The sequence below is a fragment of the Thermobia domestica genome, chromosome 1 (assembly GCF_964235325.1).
Source record: "Thermobia domestica chromosome 1, izTheDome1.hap1.1, whole genome shotgun sequence".
Classification (NCBI taxonomy): domain Eukaryota; kingdom Metazoa; phylum Arthropoda; class Insecta; order Zygentoma; family Lepismatidae; genus Thermobia; species Thermobia domestica.
The window spans coordinates 84683715-84710961 of NC_137454.1; the positions used below are offsets into that span (position 1 = coordinate 84683715).

Below are 27247 nucleotides of genomic sequence, written 5' to 3' on the forward strand. Positions count from 1 at the left end.
CGTGCGTTATTTCTCAGTTTTATACAGACCAACGGCATCACCGAAGTGAAACTAAAAGCTCTATTTCGCACAGAAGAATGCTTCTATTCCCACTTACATGTAACCCAAGTGTTTTCTATGTTGGCGTTTTAATTCATGTACTTTACAGAAAACTTTCACCTCATTTTTTTTTTTTTTTTTTTTATTTTAAGAAATGTACATTACACTGTTTAAGAAAACATTTTTAATTTTGCCTTCAATACAATCAAAACCTACAGAAAAGGTTTGTCAAAGTTAAAAATATATCAAATTTAATTTCAAGAAATCAAGCTGTTTCACTTATAAGACAACAATTTTAACAAAAAATCGAGTTCCATTTAATTTTATTCTTTCTTAAAATAATCTTGAAGTAAACGACGTTCATTCTAACCTCTGACATTACCATACAATTTTCGCACTTTCATCATCATAGGTATTCTGCCATTATTGGCACGTCGCTTACTCCAACTGAGAAGCTTCCATGCTCCACGGTCTTCCGCTAACCTCTTAGTCTTCACGTACGATTTCTCTGTGTTTCCTGCCATAATACCCTCTAGCATGTCCCTAATGATACAGTTCCTTCTTAGCCAACGTCCCAACTAGTTTCTCTTCTTTAGATTACAATAATATTAAGGAAAATCGATACGAATAATTTGTATAAGGTTATGACTTCTAAATTTTCATTACAGCTGTTCGTAATTTTATTTTCTCGTAAGTTCCTTTGGCAAACAACGCAATTAGAGCAGAATACACACTTCAATCTGGACAAAGTTATAAAGTTCATGGTTTAATTGTTGCTCTTAGTACGTAGAACCAGCTTTTATTTTGTACCCATTTTATTACAGAATACAAAACGAATCAAACGGAATTTGGCATGTAATAATGCATCATGTGTAATCTTTTTTCTTCTTTAGTCTTCCTTAAAAAAAAGAAAGAAAGAAAAAAGAAACACTATATCGAAAAAGAAATCACTAAGTTTATATATAAAAGGTCAATCACAAGTACTTATTTTTGTAAATAATATAAACTTTGTTTTATTCTTTATATGTAACTTTTTAATATTTATTGTATCTTAAAAACCCGAAATCTTTCTGCTTTACATCCCAGTGATGCCCTGTAGACAAAGTAAGACAATGATTGATAAAAATTAATTATTATGAAAAGGGAACTTCTTCGTATCTAACCGATTAGCGTGCGCGTCTTCGGCGTGGGGGACCTGAATTCGATTCGCGGCGTGAGCTCATATGGTTTGGATTCCACGTTAAACAGTAGATCCACGTCTGATATAGCCCCATTGCTAAAAGGGACGATAAACTCAAACTCAACTCAACTCAGATCAATTATTATGAAAGGAATGATGGGAAGGAGCGAAAAATCCGAGAAAACCCATGGATACAATGTTATCCACCACAAACTCGAGTAGCCAGGATCGAACCAGGGACACCTAGCACCAGAGGTAAGCACTCTACCACTGCGTCCCAGTATTGCGCCTGACTCCATATTTTATTTTACTTTTTTTAAAATTTATTTTTATCAAAATGTTTCGGAAACCAAAGAATGATATTAAGACTTCTGGCACTTTTTTTTAAAGTAAGATCAAAATACTACCCAGTAAACTTGTCAATATTTTAAAGAATTTTTTTTATTCCCGCGCAATTCACCGTCTAAGTCTGACAATTAGATTGATGTAAGCATGATTGATGTAAAGATGTTTGACAACGGTCAACAAATCGATAGCCCAAACTATTTAACCCAAAATATTATTTTCTGATTAGTAAACAATTAAGCAGAGCAATATTAATATAAATTTGATTTGTTTATATTTTGAAAAACGCAAAAAAAAAAAAAAATGAGGCTGGACTAATAAACCTCGCTGCTTAACGTGAGAACTTCGGACTGCATCAGGGATCGAACCCAGAACCACACACACAGAATGCAAGCCACTTAGTTATTGGTAGCCCAATATTTTTCCTTCCTTGACTCATGTAAACACTCAATCAAGATAGTAAAATGAACAACATCTTTTATTTTATTAATGTAACGAAAAGTTTTTAAATTAATCACTATTATGCGGAACTGCGGTACAGTAACTATATACAGTAAATGGACAGATATGTAGATTGTATGTATGACACCGGTAAATCTTACTAACAGTATGCATTTATACACGTGCTTCTGATACCATACGTCAAAAAGTCGATACGTCAACATGTTTATCTTTCAACAGTGGTCCCGGATTTTCCTTCAAATCGTGGAAGTGGCAAAAGTGAAGACGCGACTCCCAACTTCTACTGTTAGGAAAGTTGCCTGTGTGTAAGCGCCAAGAAAGGAAGTGTAGTCATTTAGTGGAGTTACGTAGAAGGAAGCTTTTGGACATGGTATTGAGAGCTAAGGGAAAGCGCAAAAATTTCCATGTTCGTCCTGTTATTGCCTACTGATCAGGACATCATCTGGTTAACAAAGAAAAGTTTAAGTTTAACGTCCCTTTTCAGCATAGACGCTTTATAACGACGTTAGAGGGGCAAAGGACACCCCCCTGATAGCATCATCCGCCCTACCCCCAGATATGTTGCATTGTAATGTAGGCAAAGGAATATAAAACTTTATTTTCGGTTACAAAAAATGTTTCTACCCCTCCGCTTGCCCGCCACCCTTAATTGTCGTCGTCAATGCACAGAGACCCACAACTTATTAATGTGACATCTGAACTGCAGGCACCCACCGAGAACCGAACCCGAGTTCTTCACTCAATGCAACAACACCGATCACTTGACCACGAGGAAAGTCATACGTAGGCTTTAAACTTCATAAAAGAAAATGTTAGGTACGTAATTCTCTAGCATTTATATGGTCTTCTCAGACACCCACCGTCCTTAACTAGTTGGTCTAACTAGGTATTGAATAATGTCGGTAAAAGCTAAAAAAAAAAAAAGGGGGGGGGATATTTCCTTGTAACATTTTATGGAATTTTCTAGATGGAAACATAAAATATTTGTGCTTTTCCATACAGTTTAAAACGAATTAGGATTGTATTTTTTTTTTTTAATAGACAGGATAAATGTGACACTGTGCTTGATAAAAATACACAAATCTAACGTTTTAATACTTACTGCTTCTAACAAATTAGTCCGCAATAAGCACTCGAGATTACTTCGGACAGGATAAATGTGACACTGTGCTTGATAAAAATACACAAATCTAACGTTTTAATACTTACTGCTTCTAACAAATTAGTCCGCAATAAGCACTCGAGATTACTCGGATTGTATTTTTTTTTTTAATAGACAGGATAAATGTGACACTGTGCTTGATAAAAATACACAAATCTAACGTTTTAATACTTACTGCTTCTAACAAATTAGTCCGCAATAAGCACTCGAGATTACTTCGCACGGTCTACAATAATAATACTAATAATAAAGAATATAAACATTAAAAAATGTAAAATGAGGTAGCGAACTACTTCAAAATATTGATTTTGAATTTCCCTTGTCCACTGAATCAAAAACTAGGCTATATAATAAAATCAATAACGCGAAGTGGTAAATATATGTAACTCTCTTACTTACGGATTTATTCTGTTGCTAAATGAAATCAAAGAATCAAGTCGGTTAGGTGGATACGGTTCGTAACTCCGTAGGACATCTGATTCTTCCTGACCACATATTTTATTGGATAATAAAATTAATAAACAAGCACTTAACACTGACCACGTCTTCATGATATATATTTTTTTAAAAAAATAATTCCTCTCCCTACACGCCACTACAATTCACACCATATCTTACATTAACACAAACACATATTTATTTTTTTTTATTCATCTATTTCCATTATTTAGATCAAAAAGATAGCAAAGCGCTCGGGATTACACTAAATATAAAAACACGCAATGTTATTCCGCAACATTCGCTGGCCGTAAGCGAACTGCAACGGGTTTGTTCCCGCCACTGTCCTTTGCAGACGACATGAGCGGACGATATCAGCGCCGCCAAACGTCCAACGTCGGAACTTTTACTCCTTATTTTTGTTTTAGTCTTTTGGCATGTTCTTCATCAGTAATAATCCAGTTTTGCATCCCACAAACTGGTCGGGCAAGAATGTAGTTCTGTTTATGCTTTGCGTATCAGAATATAGCTGCAATAAATGGATGATTGTCATTTTATGGTAGCGACATTTCTGTTAACATTTAATCATCGATACCCTTTTAAAAAGGTGTTGGCGATGCGGAATGAGTCGTAAATGTGTTTACACTCCATCTAAAACTAATTTCATGGACACTATAAAGAAATTATCCTAACAAGATCTTAGTCAAGTTAATATTGAAACAAAAGTAAAGGCTTTACAATGTCTTCTGCGGTTATCTGTTTGCTCATCAGCGGGAATTTGTAGCCAATGAATTAATTTTAACAAATTAAGACACTAGCAAACGATATGCTGAGCATAAAATACTTGTGGTTAAACTGCCCGTTGTTATTTCAATGATTTTCCATGTTCGGTAAGCAACACGTTTTAAAGCACGTGTTTCCCATTAAGAATCTAATAGTAGGCTACATAGTAAAAGTTGAATTTTGCTGACTATATGTTACCAGTACATGCCTACAGAAGAAAGTTCTCAAGGAAAATATGCGAACGCACGAAAGAACTTTTTTTTTTATGCATTTCAAAAATGTCACAATGCATCTCACAAAAATTGTTCTCAGAGCACGACTAAGACACCTACATATATCTTTATTTACGGTATCCATAGGATATGAAACTTTTGCCTGCAGAAGAAAAATTTCTTAATATTTACGAGTATTATTGAGTAAACGAGTATATGGGTGTGTCACCGTTAGGGGGAAACAAACAATAATAAACAGAGTTTGTTAATTAAACATGTATTCTGATACACCTACAGTATATAAATTAATAATTTCTTTCAGCAAAATATAAGCTGACAATCATTATTGGCAATAAAATATACCTTTTTTTCTAGTTCTACAAACGTTCACTTTTCCGGTTTTCTAGGAAACAATGCATAAGAATTTTTACACTAAAGCAGGAGTAAAAGTGAGAGGGAACGCGGGAGGACGCCGTTATCCCATTTCCAAAAAATATCTATGGCGTCCCACCACTTTCTGAAAAAATACAATGGACAAAGATAGGCGCGCGGGACGGCGTGTGACGTGATCCGTCCCCCTACCTCTTCAGATCCACTTTTACCCCTACACTAAAGTGTGTCATTTTCTTCATCTCAGTGGGATCTAAAGACAGATCTATCTCTGCACAATATGTTAGTGAGATAGAAACAGTGGCGGATCTAGGCCAGGGCCTGGGGGGCCTAGGCCGCCCATTTTTCAGTGACAAAATAATTTAAGTTATTATTTATATATTTTTGAAAGTTTATACATACCTATCATAGTCTGGATACTGGCTGCCCCCCCAGTTTTTACCTTCTAGATCCGCCACTGGACAGAAAATTAAACTTTTAAGAATTAATTATAATTCTAGGTTATATCTCATTAACCACACTACTGACATTGATGACTCGCTAGTGACTCTAATGAAAAGCCTAATGAGGGTCTATTTCAGTGACGATTTCACCTCAATAAGTGGCATGGTATTCGTACAACATCAATTCTTACGTTTAGAAAGAAATAATTTTCTCTGTTCTCGAGAACAACGCATGAAATTTTTACACTTCTGTATACTATTATGTTGCTCTCAAAAAAGATCTATCGATTGGGGTTATGTCTCATTTTTGGACTTTTTTTTTTTCGTTAAATGCTAAAAATATTGTACAGTTTACAAGTAGTGGCCTAGTGTGTGTAAAGAATAAAACTTGTTACAATTTATTTACTAATTACCAGTATGTTTTGCTATGCCGTATATGCCAGTGTTGGTAAAACCTTGACACAGAAAGTCGCTAAATGAAAGATGAAATGGTTCCAATTTAGGGTTAAAAAAAATCGCTAAAAATTAAAACCATAACACTTTCGACAAAATTAACACTATAAAGTATTAACATTATAGATTTTTAAAAATACACAAACATTAAAAATTGACAAAGGAAAAAATCTATCACTAGTGATGATTTCAGAAGACTTCCCTGATTGGAGAGAACTTTAAATAAGAGGGTTGCGAAAATGCTGGTGGTAACTCAGGTTGAGCACTTCGTTTGGGGGGGGCCAAGAGCCCCACTGAAATAAGACTTTCACATTTTGTACTACTATATTAGTAGACAATAGGGTGTATCGAAAAAAACTGTTTTACGAAATCCGGTTACGGCTAGTGCGGATTTTTGGCCAAATGGCATCAATAAAACGTATAAAAAATCTCAACTCGATCAGACAACTCCTTCTGCTGCCGAGTAGAGCCTAAATATTAGAAAAATCAACAAAAGATTCACTTTTCAACTGATTTTCCAAAAAATATTTTTTAAATATTTCCTATATTTTTCGGTCTTTTAAATTATTGAAATAGCATTGGAAAGGAGAAATAAATACATAAAACAAATTTATTACGGTTATTTCTGTACACCATAAGCATAAAAACCTAGTTAATTATTTGTAAAAATGCATTGATTTTCTGGCGTATCGTACAATTAAATTTTAATATAAAATTATTGAAGTCTCTTGAATAACGAAGGAAACACTTTAGTGCTAAATTCTAAGAGCAGTATTAGTATAAATAATTTGCTCCCAATGCCGTATGCATCTGCTTATCACACTAGATCACCTGCCGCCCACCTCTCCCCGAACGCCTCTTCTCTTGTACTTGCCCAGCTGAAAGGATCGGTCTTATCAGTCGCCAGTAGTCAACCAGCTGTTTCGAACATGATTGTCGCTGCTTGAGTTATTTATTAGTGCTGTAGGAAATTTTAACTAAATAATTTGTTTTCGTGTGAAGTGCAGTATGTAGAAGTGAGAACAGTGTTTCAGTTGTCTTAAGTACTTTTTTATAGGAAAAGAGTGACAGATACGCTGACATTATGGCATCGACAAGTTTGTTACGGTCTGACGTTAGGAATAGCATTATTGGGACACCCAAGGAATTGGGTAGAACACAGCTACCAACCGTTGAAATGTATTGAGATAATACCTATGGGAGCGAGAAGAAAAAATGAGAATTTTGGGATCCCGTAAAGAGCCTTCAACAAAGGATTTATCTTCTATCGTCGCCAGGAAGATTGTAGAAAATTGAGATTACGCCTCAATCTTGTGGTTCTTTGATCTAGAAGAAAAGGCGCCTCTAGCACTGGCACTTTTCTTCCTTTTTCGCAGTTGCAGGCAAGAGGATCGGAACACTTACAAAAGGCTATATCAAATTAAATATTTTTGGCAGACTATTGAAAATCACCAATTCGTTTCGCAGAAGTTTGGAAACCGGACTTTGCTGAGTTTTGCAAGTCACGGACAATATTATGGTACTTCAATATCATTGCAACAATATTCTGACACTGAAAATTGCTTCGCCGCTGATTGAGGCGTAATCTCAATTTTCTATAATCTTCCTGGCGACGATAGAAGATAAATCCTTTGTTGAAGGCTCTTTCCGGGATCCCGAAATTCTCATTTTTTCTTCTCGCTCCCATAGGTATTGTCTCAATACATTTCAACGGTTGGTAGCTGTGTTCTACCCAATTCCTTGGGTGTCCCAATAATGCTATTCCTAACGTTAGACCGTAACAAACTTGTCGATGCCATAACGTCAGCGTATCTGTCACTCTCTTCCTAATAAAAAGTACTTAACACAACTGAAACACTGTTCTCACTTCTACATACTGCACTTCACACGAAAACAAATTATTTAGTTAAAATTTCCTACAGCAATAATAAATAACTCAAGCAGCGACAATCACGTTCGACACAGCTGGTTGACTACTGGTGATGGCGACTGATAAGACCGATCCTTTCAGCTGGGCAAGTACAAGGAAAGAGGCGTTCGGGAGAGGTGGGCGGCAGGTGATTTAGTGTGATAAGCAGATGCATACGGCATTGGGAGCAAATTATTTATACTATTACTGCTCTTAGAATTTAGCACTAAAGTGTTTTCTTCGTTATTCAAGAGACTTCAATAATTTTATATTAAAATTTAATTGTACGATACGCCAGAAAATCAGTGCATTTTTACAAATAATTTACTAGGTTTTTATGCTTGTGGTGTACAGAAATAACCGTAATAAATTTGTTTTTTGTATTTATTTCTCCTTTCCAATGCTATTTCAATAATTTAGAAGATCGAAAAATATAGGAAATATTTAAAAAATATTTTTTGGAAAATCAGTTGAAAAGTGAATCTTTTGTTGATTTTTCTAATATTTAGGCTCTACTCGGCAGCAGAAGGAGTTGTCTGATCGAGTTGAGATTTTTTATACGTTTTATTGATGTCATTTGGCCAAAAATCCGCACTAGCCGTAACCGGATTTCGAAAAAAAGTTTTTTTCGATACACCCTAGTAGACAATCTATTAAAGTATATATATTCCTGAAACTCTTGGGGGCAATTGCCACCTCCTGCCCTCCCTAAATGACGCCCCTGTGTCCAGGGATATTCAGTAGTTCCGAGGGGCGGCGAATTTCAGCCCGGGACACCCCCTGAAGTCAATACTGTCTAACAACCACTGAACTTGAAGTTTCGCTTCTACAGCTAATTTGTTTGCTATTAATGCTGCATTACTTGCGTCTCGCAACGTAAGCTATACAAATTAAAGGGCATGGGAAGTTAGAATTGTCCTCCGTTAAAGAGCAAGGGGTGACAGAAAAAAAGTGCGATTGTGGGAGGGGTCTTTACGTTGTATGTTTGACCAACTCCTCATTGATTGTGCTGATTAAAATAGAGAAAAAGAAAAGGAGAGAAGAGAAATACAAAAATTGCTTTGAACTAATAGTGTTTGATTACAGAAGGACGGGTTATTTGCATCATAAAAGTAGCTAGATTTGTAAGTAACTCGCCAAATAATCATTTAAAAATCGCCCCAAAAAAGTAGCTAATCGGAAAAAAAATTTTTTGTCGCTATCTTGGAAGTTGAATACCCTAAATTTAGCGACTTTGCCTCCAAATTGGCAACTCATTCAATACATCAATTAATGACAATCAGTGCTGGATTTGTATATAAACTAAACAAGCTATAGCTTAGCCCTCCCCCCTTCTTGTTCATTTCTTCAGCTACTTATTCACTAGCATTTTGAATCAGTACTGCACATGTTGTTGCAACTAGATGCTAAAGAAACCAAGTTAGAAAAAAAAAATACACATACACAGTATGTTGGAAAAGTAATGGAACGTCTTTTCTTTACAGATAACTACTAGTGACATCTATTGAAGCAATATATCATCGCAAAGCTGATATCTGCTCAACAAAAAGAGACCACAATCATGAGAACCGATTAAGGGGGTGTCAAGTTATAGCAAGAAACTGAGTGGTAGTTTAAATTTTGTTTTAAGCTAGGTAAAACATTTACACAAACATTTGGAAATGATGAAACAAGCATATGGTGATAAATGCTTATCTCTTACACGTGTGTTCGAGTGGTATACGTGATTCCTGGACGGTCGGGAGACCTTGGAAGCCGACCCAAGCAGACCGAAAAACAAAAATCGCGATGAGTTGATGGAACAAGTACGTGAAATGATGCGAATTCGATTGCAAGATGGATGGCGGAGGAATTAAATATGATTTAACAGAAGATTTAAAAAAAAATACAGGAAAGACTGTGCTCGATTTGTTCCGCGCACCTTAACCGATAATCAAACAATTACTCACGTTGAACATTGCACGGGCCTGATTAAAACAGAACATTTCTGGAATCGATTGTAACTGGTGGTGAACTTGGTGCTTCAAGTACGACCCGCAAACAAAACGCCAAAGTGCTACGCAGTAGTCCCCAGGAACTCCGAAAGCGAAAAAATAGCATTTTCAAAAGTCATGTGAAGACATTGTTGATTTCTTTTTACGATTCCAAAGGTATTATACTTCGGTAATTCGTTCCACAGGATCAAACTGCTAATGGTGATATTATCTCGGTGTTATGGAGCGTTTGTGGAAACGAATCGTTCGCGTAAGGCCCAAGCAGTAAGTATCGAGCTCCAGGCAGTTGGTCTTTATTGCACGACAATGTACCATGTCACAGAACCATCGCAGTTTCGTTAATTTTTGGCTTTAAAAAAAAAAAAAAAAAAAAAAAAAAAAAAAAAAAAACATATGAGTGATTCCACCTGCTCCGTATTCGACTGATTTATCGCCGCGTGATTATTTCCTATTCCCAAAATTAAAATTGGCCATAAAAGGAACATTCTATGACAATGTTACACACGTCCAGTCTGCCGTGACGAGGGTCATTGAGGCGATTTCGAAGAAGGACAAGAACATTAAAAACCCTATGCTAGCATTGGTTGAACGTGCCCAGCGGTAATTGATGCGGAAGGGATGTATTTTGAATAAAAAGAACTACAGTTGATAATATACCTATTTTTTTTTTTAATTTAAAAGTTTCGTTATTTTCCCGATGTACTGTATATTTCTGTGTAACAAATGTCTATTTAAAATCAAAGGAAACTATCTTGAAGCAACAGTTACAATCATTAAGAACATAATTATTTCCACTATTAGTTTGTGTTTATCTAAAGTATTCACTATTCTGTCTACCAGGTCTATTGAGTCAAACGATCCTATCGGATCTATCGGATCAACGCGTTTCATAAGCAGTGGCGAAGACAGAACATATTTCGATTCATGAAAAAATTTTTAACTTGTTCCTACCTAGTACTGAAAACTGTCTGAGCCATGAAAATTTTCAGATTCTTTAAAAGAATTTTCAATTTTTAACATTTCTATACATGAATTCAACCAATTTTATGATTGCTGAGGAATTGTTACTTGATTAGTGACATTTTTTTTAGAACGGAAAATTTTCTGGAAAAATATAGCGGAAAATTTTCCACCTCACATCACTACTTTTGCATTTGGCTAATCAGAGTGCTTCTTTAACCGCACATATTCGACTATAACCGTTTGGGATCAGATAAAATCTGCTCGCTATGTAATTTTATAACAAATTGACGAGTGTCTATTTACTTTATTTCATGGTTCTCCCATATTCACTTGCAAATGATCGGCGACAGTTGCCATCTAATAAAGTTGATGCGTTTATTGCTTCTAGTACACAATCGCTTATAAAAAGAAGCAACAAGTGCATCAAATGTGGGAGATGAATTTAGAACACCTAAATGGCGAATGCATAGCACATCTTGTGCTGTTAGGGTATCTGAAACAATATATACCTAAAATACGTACCTAGAACATGACAAATATATATTCCAAGTGACGACATAGAAACAAATGACTGTTAGAGTGCGAAACTGAGCCAGGTATATAAATGCTATATTTGTGGTGCATAGTTGCAAATATCAATTAAGTGCAACAAGTACATAAAAATGTAGGTAGCTGAAGTACATACTGAGCACATGAATATCATATATGCCAAGTGTCGGGTACCTAAAAAGTAGCTGGAACACCTAAATGGCACATGCCTATCACATCTTGTGCTGTTAGGGAATGCATCACGTGATAATGACTTCACTAGAAATGTTAATGCTCCCAAGGGACTTCATTTGAATCAACGTACGATATTGTATTCTATGCAGTGGCATATTTAACGGGGTGGCTTCCGGGCTTAAGCACTCACCGAAATTTTATTGCAAGTTTTTGCTTTATATATATTGCAGAATTTTCACATTTACAGGAATAAAGTTAGCAAAGCCCCTCCTAAAACAAGCAAAGTCCCCCGAAACAAAATCGTAAAAACCCCACTGATTCTATGAAATGGAAAACTCAACTAAAATTACACAGAAATATTATTTTATCCTGCACAGTAGCGTTTGGTAATATATATATATATATATATATATATATATATATATATATATATATATATATATATATATATATATATAATGTATAACATATTTTACAAGCTATTATGGTCCAGGTCCTATATAGGAAAAAAAAACAGCTACTCTGAATAACTCTTGAGAGTAACAAGTTATCACTAATAGAAATACATAATTTTACACAAAAACTTATTCTGTGTTAAGGAAATCATTTTATAACATATTAGCATTGAAAAATGCCTTCAACACTAAAATTAAACTTCCAGGGGCGAGCCCTCGCACCTTCCCAAGAATGTGTGCAATCCCCAGCGATAATAGCTTCGCTCCCTGAGCAGCATAGCCTGTAAGCCCATTTAGTGAGCTGGTGAGGCTCAGACGGAAGTTTTTCCAAGTGTTTCCAACCTATTATTTTGTTACCGAAGAAAACGAAAACCGAAATGTTGAAATATTGACTTTACGGTAGAAAACAGGGAAGGCCCAGCCTCAGAGCCTCATAGTACGCTTTGCCACTGTTCTTAAGGAGAAAATGCAATACCGATCCAACAGGCGGTTCAGAATAGATTCCATTTTCCTATCACTATTCTGTAAAAGTCCAGCAAATAGACTGGGGTACTCAGGCAGTCATAGGGTAATACGACGTACGTTGTTGAATGTCAAGAGACTACAAGTTCTGGTTTCAGTATTGATTTCTAATAGTATAATCCAGTATTTCTCAAAGTGAAGTCCGCAGGACTTAGCCAGGGGGTCCGCGAACTCGCGGCTGTTATGCAAGAAGTATTTTTTCAGTTACTAAAAATAAAGCAATTAGAAATTATACAAACGTTTGTAAATTTAAATATTTTCCTACTTTACTAAATTTTTGCCCTGAAACTGATCAACCTTTATGTAGACTACTTCAAGTGAGAGAAATTCCTTCTTTGTTAGATCACTTTTTCAAAAGCAGTTGTACCGTACATTTACTGCACGACACCTCAGAATGTCATGGATTTCAAGCGTCGGAAAGCTCCCACCACTACCACCAATTCCAGATTTTTTAAAAGTGAATGTTAGTCACTCCTATGCTTATAAACATCAAGCCTCCCCCTATTTCTGGGATTTCTAAAAATACGATGAGTTGTGGGCAGTACGAGTACAAACTATAACTACTCATCATTTCCAGTGTTCAAGGACTTCATTGAATCCTCAGCTGAAAAACTCTCCGCTGAAGTGCACAAAACACTTGTAGGACACTTCAAAGCATTAGTTGCAAGTTTTCGAGAATATTTCACTGTCCCACAATATGATAATGGTTGGATTGAAAATCCTTTCACTAATGTAGAAATCTATTGACATACAAGGTATGAATCTCTCTAACACAGAACAAGAACAGCTATAGGAACTACCCTGAAATACTTCATGGAAAAACGTTTTCAAAGAAAATGAACTTTTCTTGTAGGTTTTGGTTGCGTGTGCGTTGTGAGTATGAAGAGTTGACTAAAAGGGCATTAACACATTTGATGCCTTTCCCTACCACTTACTTATGTGAGCAGACCTTTTCTGCTCGTGGAATCGGACCTACGATTGATATTGATAAAATTTATTCCAGATTTCAATGGAATTATGGAAAAACTCAAAGAATTTCGTTCCTCACATTAGTGGTCCCACATTTGAGAACATTGTTTACCAAGTGGATTTCCTTTTTAAAAAAATCACTCTTGAAAGTAACTATTTTCAACTGAAATTTCGTTCACTAGGAAACAATCATATCTTTAGAATAAATTATTTATTGCACTATTTTTCTTGATCCTTTTCTTGTCAGTGGTAATTCTAATTAGTATATGTTTTTCCGTAGATCACTTTCCCAATCAACGTGGGTCTGCGTTATCGGAAAGTTTAAGAACCACTGGTATAATCAGTCAGAAATAGCAAAAAGATTTTTCTGAATCGATTTTGCGTCCCAAAAATAGGTTTAAGTATCCTTAAAGCTTCTTTTTCTAACCCCCCCCCCCCCCCAGCTAACTGGGTTCGGCTTTTCGGACCATTGTCCTCCACCTTTTTCTATCTTGGGTTATAGCCACTGTGACACCACACCGCACTATATCGTTCAACACACAATCTTCCCACTTCTACTTTGGTCGGCTTCACACTCGTTTCTTATTCAGTTCTATAGCATCTACTCGATGAGCTACGTATTCCAAAGGTCTTCTTCTTCTTACATGCCAAACTAACGAAGTCTACTTTCTTGCAGTTTTTCTACTATTGGCCTTATCTTTACTGCTCCTTAGTCACTTCATTCTTAATTCTGTCCTTCCGTGTCACTCCCCACATCCACCGTAGTGTCTTCTTCTCCGCAACATGCAACTTCTTTCCCTCCTACTTCTTCGTCCAACATTCCGTTCCTTATAATACGGCAGGTCTCACTACTGTCTATTAAGTACTTTTTCTTTAAGGCGTATTGGTACCGCACGGTCGCTTCTCTCCATTTGGCTCACCCTCCCCTAATTCTGCTGTTTATGTCTTCTATTCCTGTATTTTCCTGTAGTATTGATCCTAAGTACTTGAGTTTCTTCATCATTACCACCTCTTCCTTGTCCAGTCATATTATTGTATTTTCAGTTACCTTTTTGGCTGAATGAGCAATGTAAATATTCTGTCTTGGTCTTACTAATTCTAAGCCCTTTGCTCTCTAGTGCTCTCTCCAGGTATCTAATTTCCCTTGCAGTGCTGCCTTGGTCTCGCTTACCAGTACGATGTCGTTGTAAACAGCATACTCCAAGGTGCTAGCTCTTGAATATCCTTTTTAAGCTCGTCGATCACAACTGCAAAAATGTTTGGGCTAAGATTAGATCCCTGATGAAGTCCTACTTTGACTGTGAACTCTTCTGTTATTCCATACGCGCTCATCATTCCTGTGCTACATCCATCATATATTTCTTGAATTATACAGATGTATATGTTCGAAACTCACTTTTTCTTCAGTGACAATAATATCCCGTGAGACTCTATCGTACACTTTCTGTAGATCGATGAAAACCATTCCCTTCTGGTATTCCATTAGCATCCTAATTGTATCGTAGTCGATCGTCCTGGCATACAGAAGGTCGACCCGCGTATATGTGTCCAATTTTGAAATAGCACTAACCTTATGAAAATCCATGGGACCACCGTCGGTTGGCCTCAATGTGATGGCCATGTGTTCTGGCAATAGCCCTGCACCGTAACTGCCACTTTAGAAGACTACGACGAAGTACAGGAAGTGGAATCTTCTTCCATTCCTCCCGGCAGGCTTTCCACAGGCCCCCGAGAGTAGTGACACGACGAGAAGAAAGTGCCATTTTCAGTAGATCAAACCCGCAGAAATCCATGGGACTGCTATCTGGTGATTTCACTGGTATATCATGAAATGGAATAGCACGAATACCGGTGTCTGTCTCCATCTGCTTCAAAAAGTTCTGGGTAGAAGGAGATGTATGTCAGGAGGCCTTATCCATATGCACAGACACTTGCTTTATGGCATGCCCATACAAACGAGGCAGATCTTCTGTATAAATTGGGGTCAGTATATGTTGCTGAAATAATGCAGAGTTGATTTTACAGTTTTTAGGGACCTGACGAATCGTTAACTTGCCCTGATAAGAGTAACCGGCGACAACCATAAATCCTTTCAAAAAAGTTGCTTTGCAATGACGGATGAACGCAGGACGGCTTTTTGCATCTCGCGAAGTGTAAGTTATCGAGCGAATTTTGACACAATCTGATAGATACACCCATGCTACATCTGGTGTGGCCACAAACTTCCACTTTTCCCTAGATAGATGGCGTTCATGCAGACGCCTGCTGTTGGTCTTTCTCTCACGGCGATGGGCCGCACTTAGGTAAGGTCCATGACTTTTAAAGACTATCCGGAGGTTTAATTTCCCACTCAGGACGCGGTTAACAGTTGACTGTGGTATGTGGAGTCGAGCTACCATCACACGTTGCGGAAGGGGATTTTCTTGTAAGGCCATTCGCCGCAACTTCTGAGATACTTGTGGAGTCACTGTGGTACACGCTCGCTTCCTCGACCCCTCAGTGGGTGAATGCTTATTTGGTATGTCTTCTTTTTTATACTGCTTGATTATGTTCTTGATAGTCGTCGAACCCAATGCACAACCATTTTCTTTGCACTGCTTTTGGATTTTAAAAACCGAATATTTGGCGTGGAAAAGTCCAATTACGTAGCCCTTTCAAAAACGGTTCACCTTTGGAGCCATGATGCACACGATACACAGTTTCGCTTGGCAGACGATAGAATGGACCTCCAGGTATAGCACACACGTTCAACCACTTGGTTCGGTCGCTTCTGTGGTCAGGGGTACGGGTGTAAAATTGGACACATATACGCGGATCGACCTTCTGTAAAACCAAATTGGTTCTGTGTTACTTCGTTCTCATTCCTCAACCTTGCTTCTATCACTCTCTCCCAGAATTTCATTGCGTGGCTTATAGGTTTTGTTCCCCCGTAGCTGTCACGTACTAGCACATCTCCTTTGTTTATTAAATAAACAGGCACAACGTAGCTACTTCTCCTCTACGTGTTCAAACCAAAAGTGGAAGATATTAACGATTTCCGGTTTCAACGTTGATCGTCATAGAACAAAAACGGTAACAAATACCGAGATGTTCTCTTTCTTAAAAAATCAATTCAGCTCTCAAATCTATCTTCACTCTTATTCCTATTCTAGAATAGGAAGTGGCAAAAATTTACTACTACTTCCGTTGTCAATAATAATATTTATAGAAGATAGCGAAAAATAGTTTCTTGATATCGATTCAACGTTCGAAAAATAAGTCTCGTCTCGATTTTTGTCGCTCTATTCAAACCAGAAGTTGTAAAAAAAAAAAAAAAAAAAAAAAAAAAAAAAAAAAACTACGATTTCCGGTTACAATACTAATCGTGCCATAGTAAAGAAAAGATAATAGGTAGAAGCAATCTTATGATACGGATTCAGTATTGCGAGAATAGGTTCCATCTACTTTTTAAATTACTTTATTGCAACCGGAAGTAGTACAACTCGCTTTCCATTCCAATATTAATTCTAACAGAGTAAAAATGGTAATCGGAGGTGAAAAACTTTTATTATTATTATTATTATTATTATTATTATTATTATTATTATTATTATTATTATTATTATTATTATTATTATTATTATTATTATTAAGGAGGCGCGGTGGCTCAGTAGTAGAGCGTTCACCTCAGGTGCTTGGAGTCCCTGGTTCGATCCCATCTCGCGCCGTATGGACTTTATGGTGGACAAACACCGTGCTCGTGGGTTTTCTCGGGGTTCTCCCACTTCCTCCCACTTTCTTCATTCCACCATTTCACTCATCTCTCATCATCACCGTCTCCTTTACCCTAACCGGCATAACCGTGGGACGTAAAACTTAAAGATTTCATTTCATTTTATTATTATTATTATTATTATTATTATTATTATTATTATTATTATTATTATTATTATTATTATTATTGTTATTAAGGGGGCGCGGTGGCTCAGTGGTAGAGCGTTCACCTCCGGTGCTTGGGGTCCTGGTTCGATCTCAGCTCGCGTGATCGCGTTCCATCCCAGCCCTTTTAAGGAGAACCCCGAGAAAACCCACGAACACGGTGTTTGTCCTTCACAAAGTTCACACGGCGTGAGCTGGGATCCAACCAGGACCCCAAGCACCGGAGGTGAACGCTCTACCACTGAGCCACCGCGCCCCCTTGTATCAATACTGTTCATTGGAAAGTCATGGTTTATAGTTCAATCTCTTCAGCATAAAACAAGCTTTCTGGAAGTGCTATGTATTGGGGCCCATAACGTACTTGAACGGATAAAATTGGGAGAATATCGGAGAAATTCTCACCAAAAATCCCTTCCATCAATTTGGACCTCTCTGGAGTGGCCCCGGGTAAAAACACACAATCCAAATGTATCTCGAAAAATACTATAGGGGATAAGAAATGTGTGTGTACCAAGTTTCTTTTTGATAGACGGAATAGATATGAGGGAAAAGTTTGTATACCAATACACGCTTTCCCCTCATACTTATTCTGTCTATCAATAGGAAACTTGATACACGTTCTACCAATTTTCCCTGTTCAAGTACGTTATAGGTCCCAATACATAGCTTATTTCTTGCTGAAGAGAATGAACTATAACCCATGACTTTCCAATGAACAGTATTGAGGCAATAGCTATTTCACTGCGACTCTACGATTTTCTTTATACTACTAACAGGGTTAATTGGACCCGGGTATTTACTCCGTTGTCCATGGCACCTATTTTTTTAATTCCTTTTTTTTATGAACATATCTTTGTTATGTTTATTGAATGGACTAGGTTTGATTCGGATGTCCAGATGACACGTTCATGCCCGTTCCGTGTTAGTAAAATTACTCTCAATAGATAATAAATTATGGTAAACATATCATACAAGCTTACATAAGCATTCACCTATGACTCAGAGACTGATTATCATAGCCTATGCTTCATCACCAAAACAACAACTTTTGCCCTACCTTTCTTCATAATTGTATATTTCACAATTTCTTTTCTTCTTTTATTTCTCATTTACACTTCATGTACTCGCTAATAATTATTACGGCAAAACATGTCAATTCATTTAAGATGGATGTCTATGTGTTAGACACACCTTAAACCTCTCAGAAACAAAAGAAACCAAACAAGAATATTTACTAACTATTTTTGGAATTAGTCACAGGTGCAAATTACGCATAAACACCGTATAGATTCACGAAACATCTTCCTGTGTAACGAATTCTTTTCAATTCGTACCAGTATCATGTTTCTCAATACAAATTCAATTGTAACATTATAGACCCTCTTCTTATTCAAATTGTGAATGTTTTTATGTGGCAATTCCTTTCTTTACACTTATATTAGCTTAAAAGTTGTCTTAATTGCTTGCATTGATTCTCTGATGGTGCTTCTACTATTCTCAAATGGATATCCACCCATTGGACAATAAATACCCTTCCCACACACTATTTTACCTTTACATAGCATAATATCTGATTTTCATACGTATTGTTCATATAGTTTTTTGCAAATCCTAATTGTTGCGAATATTTCACCTTTGTGTTTGCTAGTAGGTGGGTAAGAAGTTCTCACGCAATAGTATAAAAGATTTAACATATTGGAAATTTCGTGGTTCTAATGTAGTCCGTCCCAGAAGTCCATCCTTGATCCGCCCCTGTAATGTAGTTCATCTAAATTGTTCTACATATATTTCAGAAAGCAAAGTAAAGAACTTACTATAAAAAAAATAAAGTATACGAGAAATGCTGGAAAACCAGATTTGTAATTTCGAAATATCACATTTACGGTATATTCGTTCTTTTTAAGGTAGTGTGCCTTTCTGAAGCATTTATCTATGTGATTTCACATTTTTCCAACTACCTAACATACCTAATAATTGATGTTTTCCTTTGTTTACTACAGTGATTTATTGTTCATTTTGAAAGATTGAAATTTGCCCATGACTTGATTAATATCCTGTAGTTCAATGATTCTCAGCCTATAGGGCGCTACCCCCATTAGGTCCTGGAGAAATGTTTGGCGGTCGATTTTTAGGGTGTGAGGAGGAATCATAAAGGAATGATAATCCTGAAATTTTGGATGAGACATTAGAAGTGCTGGCTAGTTACGTTTAACTCTTTTCTAACTTTTGATAAAAAAATATTACAGAAATCCAGCGGCGGCTGATACTATATGTCGCATGGCTGTACAACATGATATATTTTTTAATACTGAAGATATTTTTAAGTAGTGTATCAGTAAAAAAAATAAGCTTTTACTCTTGAGCGCAAGACACCATTGTTGCATTTCTAAAAAATTCAATTAAAAAACTGAAAGAAAGAGAGAGATTTACATTTCCAGTTGCAGCGAGCGTTGCCACTGGAAGGAAGGAAGGAAGGATTTTTGATTTCTGGGCTTTTGGCATCTATGGCCATTTAGCCCGTCATGTTTGAGGGATTACGTCCCTCGGCGAGCACACTATCCGGGGAAAGGGAAGGAAGGAAGTGGCCTGGGACCTATAAGTTAGGTACCACTCCGGCATTTGCCTGGTGTGAATGACGAAAACCCAGGAAAACCTCATTCAGGGTGGCTGGCCTGAAAAAGCGTTTTACACTTTTTCGACCGAGTGCCCCACCGGGAATCGAACCCGGGATCGCTCGCATGGAAGGTGAGAACGTTAGGGAGCGTTGCCACCGGAATCAGTAACATTGAACATATGGCAGGAGCTACTATCTCTTAACATGGGGAGGTGAATTTATACCTGCATTGCTGCTATCTTCCCGTATTATCCGCTTCCAGTTGCATCTTACTTGGCAATCGGTACCGTATATAATCAGCACAGACTAGAATATATCGAGAGAGACCATCTGATGCGACCTGGGATCGTACCAGGGACCCCAACTAATTTATAATGTAGGAAAAATTTATGACACTGAAATTTTACTATGCACAGAAGTATACATATTCTTTTTACGCTTAAAAGGTTGCTTGATTTTGTGTTCACAATATTCTTCAATTTAAAACATCGTTACAGTTAAGAACTGAAATAAAAAAGACTCAATAGTCAATCATACTGTACTTGTAATATGATGTACAGAATGAATAGTAAACCAAATCAAATCAAACGAAGGTCGATAATAGCAGAAATATCTAGTGCTGGCAATCCCAGTTCGTTCTTTTTTCCCTACTTTGAAATATACTCCTACCAGTCCCAAAAGAGAAATTCCTATATTCAGGGAATTTTCAGCATCAAATTCAATGTTTTCGAATTCAAGATAATTCTTGTTGATTGAAAACTCACAAACCATTCAAAATATAAATATCTAGTAAATGATGTATCGAAGGAGAAAAAGTCCTACAACTGGTCTAATGCCTAGCTGTGTGTCTTTTGTGCACATGATCCCGTGTTCGATTTCTAACGGGAGAGCTTAAAAAAATAATTTCACAATCATTCACTTTTAATAATAATAATCTGTCTTCTTTACCCTAATTTGCTGGGATGTTAAACTAAAAAAAAAATCATTTTCGAAGGAAAAAAATTAGATTTCATGCTTCTTTATAGTAGAACAGCAGATAAAAATGCGTGGTTATTGAAAATTGACTTTTTGTCCCTTATATTCATATAAAAGAAATGCCAACAAAATTCATATTGTCAGAGGAGAGATGTGTTTCTCTTTCCTATAAAAAAAATAAAGTGAAAAATATTTGCGATTGCGAAATTTCTATTCAGAAAGACTTGGAAAGCAGCATTTCAGATTTCAATCAAGTGACAGAAAAATTTGAAGCTCGAAAAGAACGAAGAAAGACCTTCCATTTTAAATAACGTATAGTTTATTTAATTAAATTATTTTGTTTAACTGCGTGCTTGAGTATATGCAATTTTCTTGTTTTTCTTTCTTTCTTTCTTTCTTTTTTTTCTTTTTCTTTTTCTTTTTTTTTTTTTTTTTTTTTTTTGGTTTACGCCATCATTCATGTCGTACATGCTATATATTCGATTTATCTCTTGTTCAATAATATGAGTGTAGAAGTTTTGTATATAAATAGGCCTAGTGTATAAACGTACATTGATAGTGATTGTTTGAAGAAAAGGAAATAGCTTATATAATTAAATCAATATTAGAGCATATACTTTAATCAATAGATATACAAATAGAGCTTAAAAAGACTTTCCTCTGCATATTTCCTGAATATGTTTTTGGATAAGACTCAAGAACGCTGGGGGAGGAGAACACTTGCGCGTACTTACATATCTTTAATATTGCAATCGGTGCTTCTACAGACCACGAACCGCTACTGTAGAAATCAAAGAGTAACATTAAGAATTCTTAGTACGCCATCTTTCTTTTTAATCTATTGATTTCTCTGAAAAATTATTTGTTTCCTTCGAAATAAACTGGAATTTTAATGATGTGATTTTACCAATTCTTTCATCAAGTCACCCGAGTTCGATTCCTGGCGGGAGCTCGTGGCTGGGATTTCATGTTAATCAGTAGGTCTACATTTCATATAGCCTCACTGCTGAAAGGGACGATAAACTCAAAATCAACCTTCATCAAGTCTAGTTGTTATTAGACTTTTCAAAATGAATTTGCATTTTATAAAGTTAATATTACTTAAAGTTAAATTAGATTCAGGGTGTTAATGAACTAGACTGACAAACTGAAACGGGCGATTCCTCACATTAAAAGAAGAAAAAAAGTTCATATGTACCCGTGGTCAAAAGTGCATAATTTTAGCGCTAGAATTGTCCAAAAACATGTGAAAATGAACTTTGGGGGCGAATATCTCAAAAACTATTACTATTGAGCTGAGGTGGCATGTTATTGTCTCGGACTTGTAACATGCTCTACCCAAAAATGCATGATTGTGAATCGTTCACTGGTGACGCAAGGGAGCCCCCCACAGGAAGTGGGGGTTGCCGGATATTCCGTTAGTACAGATGGGTCCGATTCATGACAGATGGAACAAACTCCCACCTAGTAACAAAAAGTCGTTGACAGACCATCAATGTTTTGAATAAAATCAAGATGGTGAAGGGTTTTTGTTGTGTTGTGCGTGGTTGCATAACTATAGTAGGGATGGACTGTAGTGCTTAAAAGGAAATTAAAGAAAATAATTACATCAGTAGCTTCATGACCTACACTCATTATCTGTGGTATAAAGGAGACATACATTAATAATACGTAATGATTTTGGAAGAATTGATCCAATGAGAATTTGCTAGAAAATGGGAATATCCCCGCAAAAAAAAAAAAAAAAAAAAAAAAAAGAAAGTAAAAGAAAAAAGAAAATAAGAGCAATAGATACAATGTTCTTCATCACAAACTCACTTGGGTGTAGATCTATAGTTGGACCTCTTGCCATAAGATGCACACTACCACTGAGCTACCATGTAGCGGACAATAGATTATTTACAACGTATGGGAGCTGATGACACATAATAACAATACTGGTTACGTAACAAAAAGAGGGAAAAGTCGTGTTAAGATGGTAGATACCTCGAAAAGAGTTGGTGACCTATCCTCCTAGATTTGTTCGAAACAAATTAACATTTCACAGTGTTGCCTCTTAGGTTAAAGGAGGCGGATAATTAAAGAAATATGAAAATAATTGAGGGAATGAAAATATGCTAGACAATGTGAGAACTACGAGGAAACCCATGGACATTTCTAAAAAGACACCTGCTCATTTCGATTACCAATATAAAAAGTTTCTTGGCCATGTGGGTCAAGTTGTGGGTAGTAATACGAAATACGACACATGGTATTGCCAGGCAGTCACAATGGTGAGAGTATCATTGAACGAATCAGGAACACACGGATATGTCTGGAAATAATAGCACAATCTACGCTGAAAGTAATCTCCCTCCCTTCACTTCCTCCTTTCCTCTTTGATGTATGAACATATGAGATTATCACAGGGACAGCAAAAAGAAATGCAAGTAAATTTAGGGATGCGCACGAGACAAGATTTGTGGCTGTCTCGTCTCGGAAATGTGCTGTAAAAGTGATGTCTTGACTCGAAAAATGTATATTTCTCTATTGGAAGAGCCGTGTCTCTACTCGAATTTTGTCAGGAAAATCCTGTCTCGACTCGTCTCGTGCGCATCCCTAAGTAAATTCAAAACACGTTGTTTAGAGGCGCACTTACATTGGCCGCAACGGTTAAATAATATCAAGCACCGCATTGTAATCAAGAGATCCTGGGTTCGATTCCTAAGGGTTTCAAGAAGTTCAAAACCAACGATACGTCATGACCTTATTTGTAGTGTTATGGGTACTGAAAAAGGTTATAAAAAGGATAACGAGTACAGTAACCAAGATACGAAAATCGAGACAATAGGTGGCCTCTTTCCTCGTCATCTTGCCATATTACGGTAAATGTAGCTGTCATAGAGCATACAGAAATGACAGATGATAAGTTTCAAATCCCTATAAGTGATACCCCTTTTGCATTTCAGTGTTGTCACAATATGTAACAGCTATGTATATGAACATACGCATTGCCACATAAAGAGTTTCGAGGTAAAACGGAGTAATTGTGCTGGCTGTTATGTCTCCTCTTTTCTGACTATCGTGCAACAGCGTCATTCCGTATTTTGCTTGGGAACAATGTCCCCCAGCTCCATAAGTGTTTCACATTTGTGATTGATATATTGGTAGCAGTGGCGGCTAATGTTAGTGTTGCAGCGTTGCGCAACGACCAAAGAATATATATATATATATATATATATATATATATATATATATATATATATATATATATATATATATATATATATATATATATATATATATATATATATATATATAATTAACAGTAGTAGTAAAGAACAGGAAACAATTATTTTTTAATACTCCCATATAATTACTTTAAATAACATATTTTTTTACTTCCATAACGGAAAAATCCATTAATCCGTTTTAAAAAGCGAAAAACAATCCATCACAGAGTCTCTAATTTATATTGCGTTGCAGCTAGCATACAACGACCAGATTCCTGGCAATTGGAGCGAATGTTGTCTTCTTTCCCCTATCTCAGAAGTTAAAGGCTCTGGTCGTTGCAGTGCTTCTGCAACAACACGACACGGTTTCCAGTGACCGAGGTTTTTCGCGCTAAATAAGACTTCTGAATTTTATTTCACTACCAATTACAAATGGAATTTATTTTTATGCGTTCATATTTTCAAATTACGGGATTCTACTGAAGCAAACCAATACACAGTAATAACAATTTAAAAAAAGTGATTGCAAAATTACAAAATAAGAAAGAAAATATGTAATACAGTAGAAAACAAATGAAAGTAAACACGCATTTACAACTTAATTCTTAGCTTACATAGATAACGAAGGCTTCTTGTACAGTAATTTGTAAACCAAATATAAATAAGTCAATATATAGAATCCCCCTCTCTGAATAGTATTTTAGTATATACATATTTGTTTTATAAAACAAATGTATTTTATACTCTTGATACTTATCACATGAAACTGTATGATGGGAAACGCCACATTGAATTTGGGACTAATTAGCAATGATCAGGGGCGCAGCTACGAGGGTGTCCACCAGAATCGCATCTCCCAACAATTTCGAAAATCGACTAACATTTGTAGACTTTCTTAACAAACCATACTTGTTTAACAGAGAAATGATTGATGTAGACTAAATATTTCATTTTACGCCTCATCATATAGGCTACTCTTTCTTTTCTTATAAAAATAATCATTCTATTTTTTTTTTTAAATATAGGTGACAGTAATTAATTACTTATCGTCTTTTGGGATGCAGAATAAAACAGGTTTGATATTACAAAGACGTATTGGACCCTCTGGATCCCTTCCAGCAAATATTTCTGAGTGTAGAATTGGTAATGCTGTTTGTTTTGACGTTCTTTGATTTTTGGCTTCTGTTACATGCTGAACCTACATCTGGCGGGTTTCAAAGTTTGCTTTCCAGAACGTATCACATTGATAAGCATTGTTTCCTCTCGTGTGAAAGTATATTGTGTTCATCGTACATTACTTACAACCAAGATCGATGATTTGAAATGTAGTTTTTCTTTTACGCACGTGTGTGGGTTGGTGTATATATGACATTCGCAATTCATATACCTCTTTTGTATCAGCTGGTTTTGCTGAATCTACTGTTTTGATTTTCAGTTATTCGATTTACTTGAGTTGTGTGTGCTCTAATTCTGTAAATAACCTACAAATTCTAAACGAATTCTATACCATGACTTCTTTAAATGACTTACAGAAAATAAAAGCAATTTACCCAGCTCTCCACCGAGGAAAAACTTGCAATTAAGGCTTCGACAAAACAAGCGAAGGGCAATTCAGAAGAGTGTTCGAAAAAAAAATCCGGTTTAAATTTACAGGACATCTTATGTTGTTTGCGCTAGATATATTTCCAAGATTTGTTTTAAATTTTCCTAGATAAACTGAGAATAAAGTGTGTTCAATTTACATTCTTTTTATAATACTAATCTCTGCCACGAACTGTCTTCAGTCTACGCTGCAAATAAATTTGGATCACTGTCAGGGACTGGGTTTACTAGAATGAATTGTTCACAATAATCTAGAAAAATCAGTTAGTGAATCTACAAAGCATCTGAAGTTAATATTAACTGTACGTATGACGTTAGCAAAAGGGGAAAAGGCATTTTTCCACATCGAAAAAAATGACACTTTGAAAGAAATGAATGTCCCAAGAAAGGTTATAACCATTGGTTATGCTTTCCACCAAAAAAGACCTGATAATTAGAATATCAGAGTTCAACCAGCATGTATGAGACAAATTTATTTCAATCAAGGAGAGGAGAATGGACTTACTAATTAAATAAAGCGATTAACCGAATAAAATGTTCTGCGTTATTTGTTATTCTTTAAAAACAGACTTTTATTTAATTTCACATGTCACATAGCATTTGCATCTAAAGATATGCTGATTAGTCAATAAGTCCATTTTATATCTGCTGTCTCCGATCATTCGTACTGCAACACCCGAAACCATAATCCACCGGCCGCCACTGATTAGTAGACTATTGATGAAAGTATTCTGAATGAATTTCTCAAACTCAGGAGGGGGTAGTTGCCCCCTGTTCTCTCCAAATTACGCCCTGCTATCATGCTATGCCATTGAATTTGTATGTCAAATATTCACGAGATGTCAGCAGCAGGTTGTTTTGTGTTACATTCCATTTGCAACCCTGTCCGTCAGCTGTATTCACTCAGCACATTATTCAACCACATCAGGACTGTTGAGTAGTAGGATCAAAATGACCAACTATCAAATCGAGGAACTCGATGACATAGTTTTCGTGTATGGCGAAGTTGGTGGTTGTGGGCGATCGGCAGCCAGATTACATCAAGCAAGATACCCCGCGAGACAAATACCTTATCAATCCATATTTGCGAATGTCTTAGTGCGGCTATGCAGAACTAGGACTAAGCTACCGGATATGGGCGGCAACGGTGCTCTGCGGACTGTCAGCACTCCTGATTTGGACGCGTATTTACTAAAAGCAGTAGCACAAAAGCTCTTGCGCGAGTGCGAGGAACAAATCACGTCACTGTATGACAAATATTACGAGAACAGCAGTTAAGTGGGTATCATTTACTAAAAGCAGCCTCTGTTAAACAATTATTACGGTCTACGTGTCAACTTCTGCGAGTGATTTCATCGAATGTGTGAGAATAATTCTGTATATCGAATTCAGATACTGTTTAGTGATGAACATAGGCGCCGACTTTGGGGGAGCAAGACACTTTTGGTCCCCCCAATATTTACAGGTGGGGTCCTCGCCCCTCC

The 27247-nt window shown here is 36.5% G+C and overlaps 1 protein-coding gene across 1 annotated transcript in view; it reads right to left on the minus strand.

Annotated features, from left to right (window-relative positions):
* LOC145686754 (CD109 antigen-like) overlaps nt 1–3931 on the minus strand; it is a 257687-nt gene extending 253756 nt beyond the window's left edge. The window contains exon 1 of the mRNA XM_081760392.1: nt 3588–3931. Within this exon, the coding sequence (XP_081616518.1) occupies nt 3588–3739 (152 nt within the window). The 5' untranslated portion in view covers nt 3740–3931. The remainder of the gene's footprint in view (nt 1–3587) is intronic.
* Between the last annotated feature and the right edge of the window lie 23316 nt (nt 3932–27247).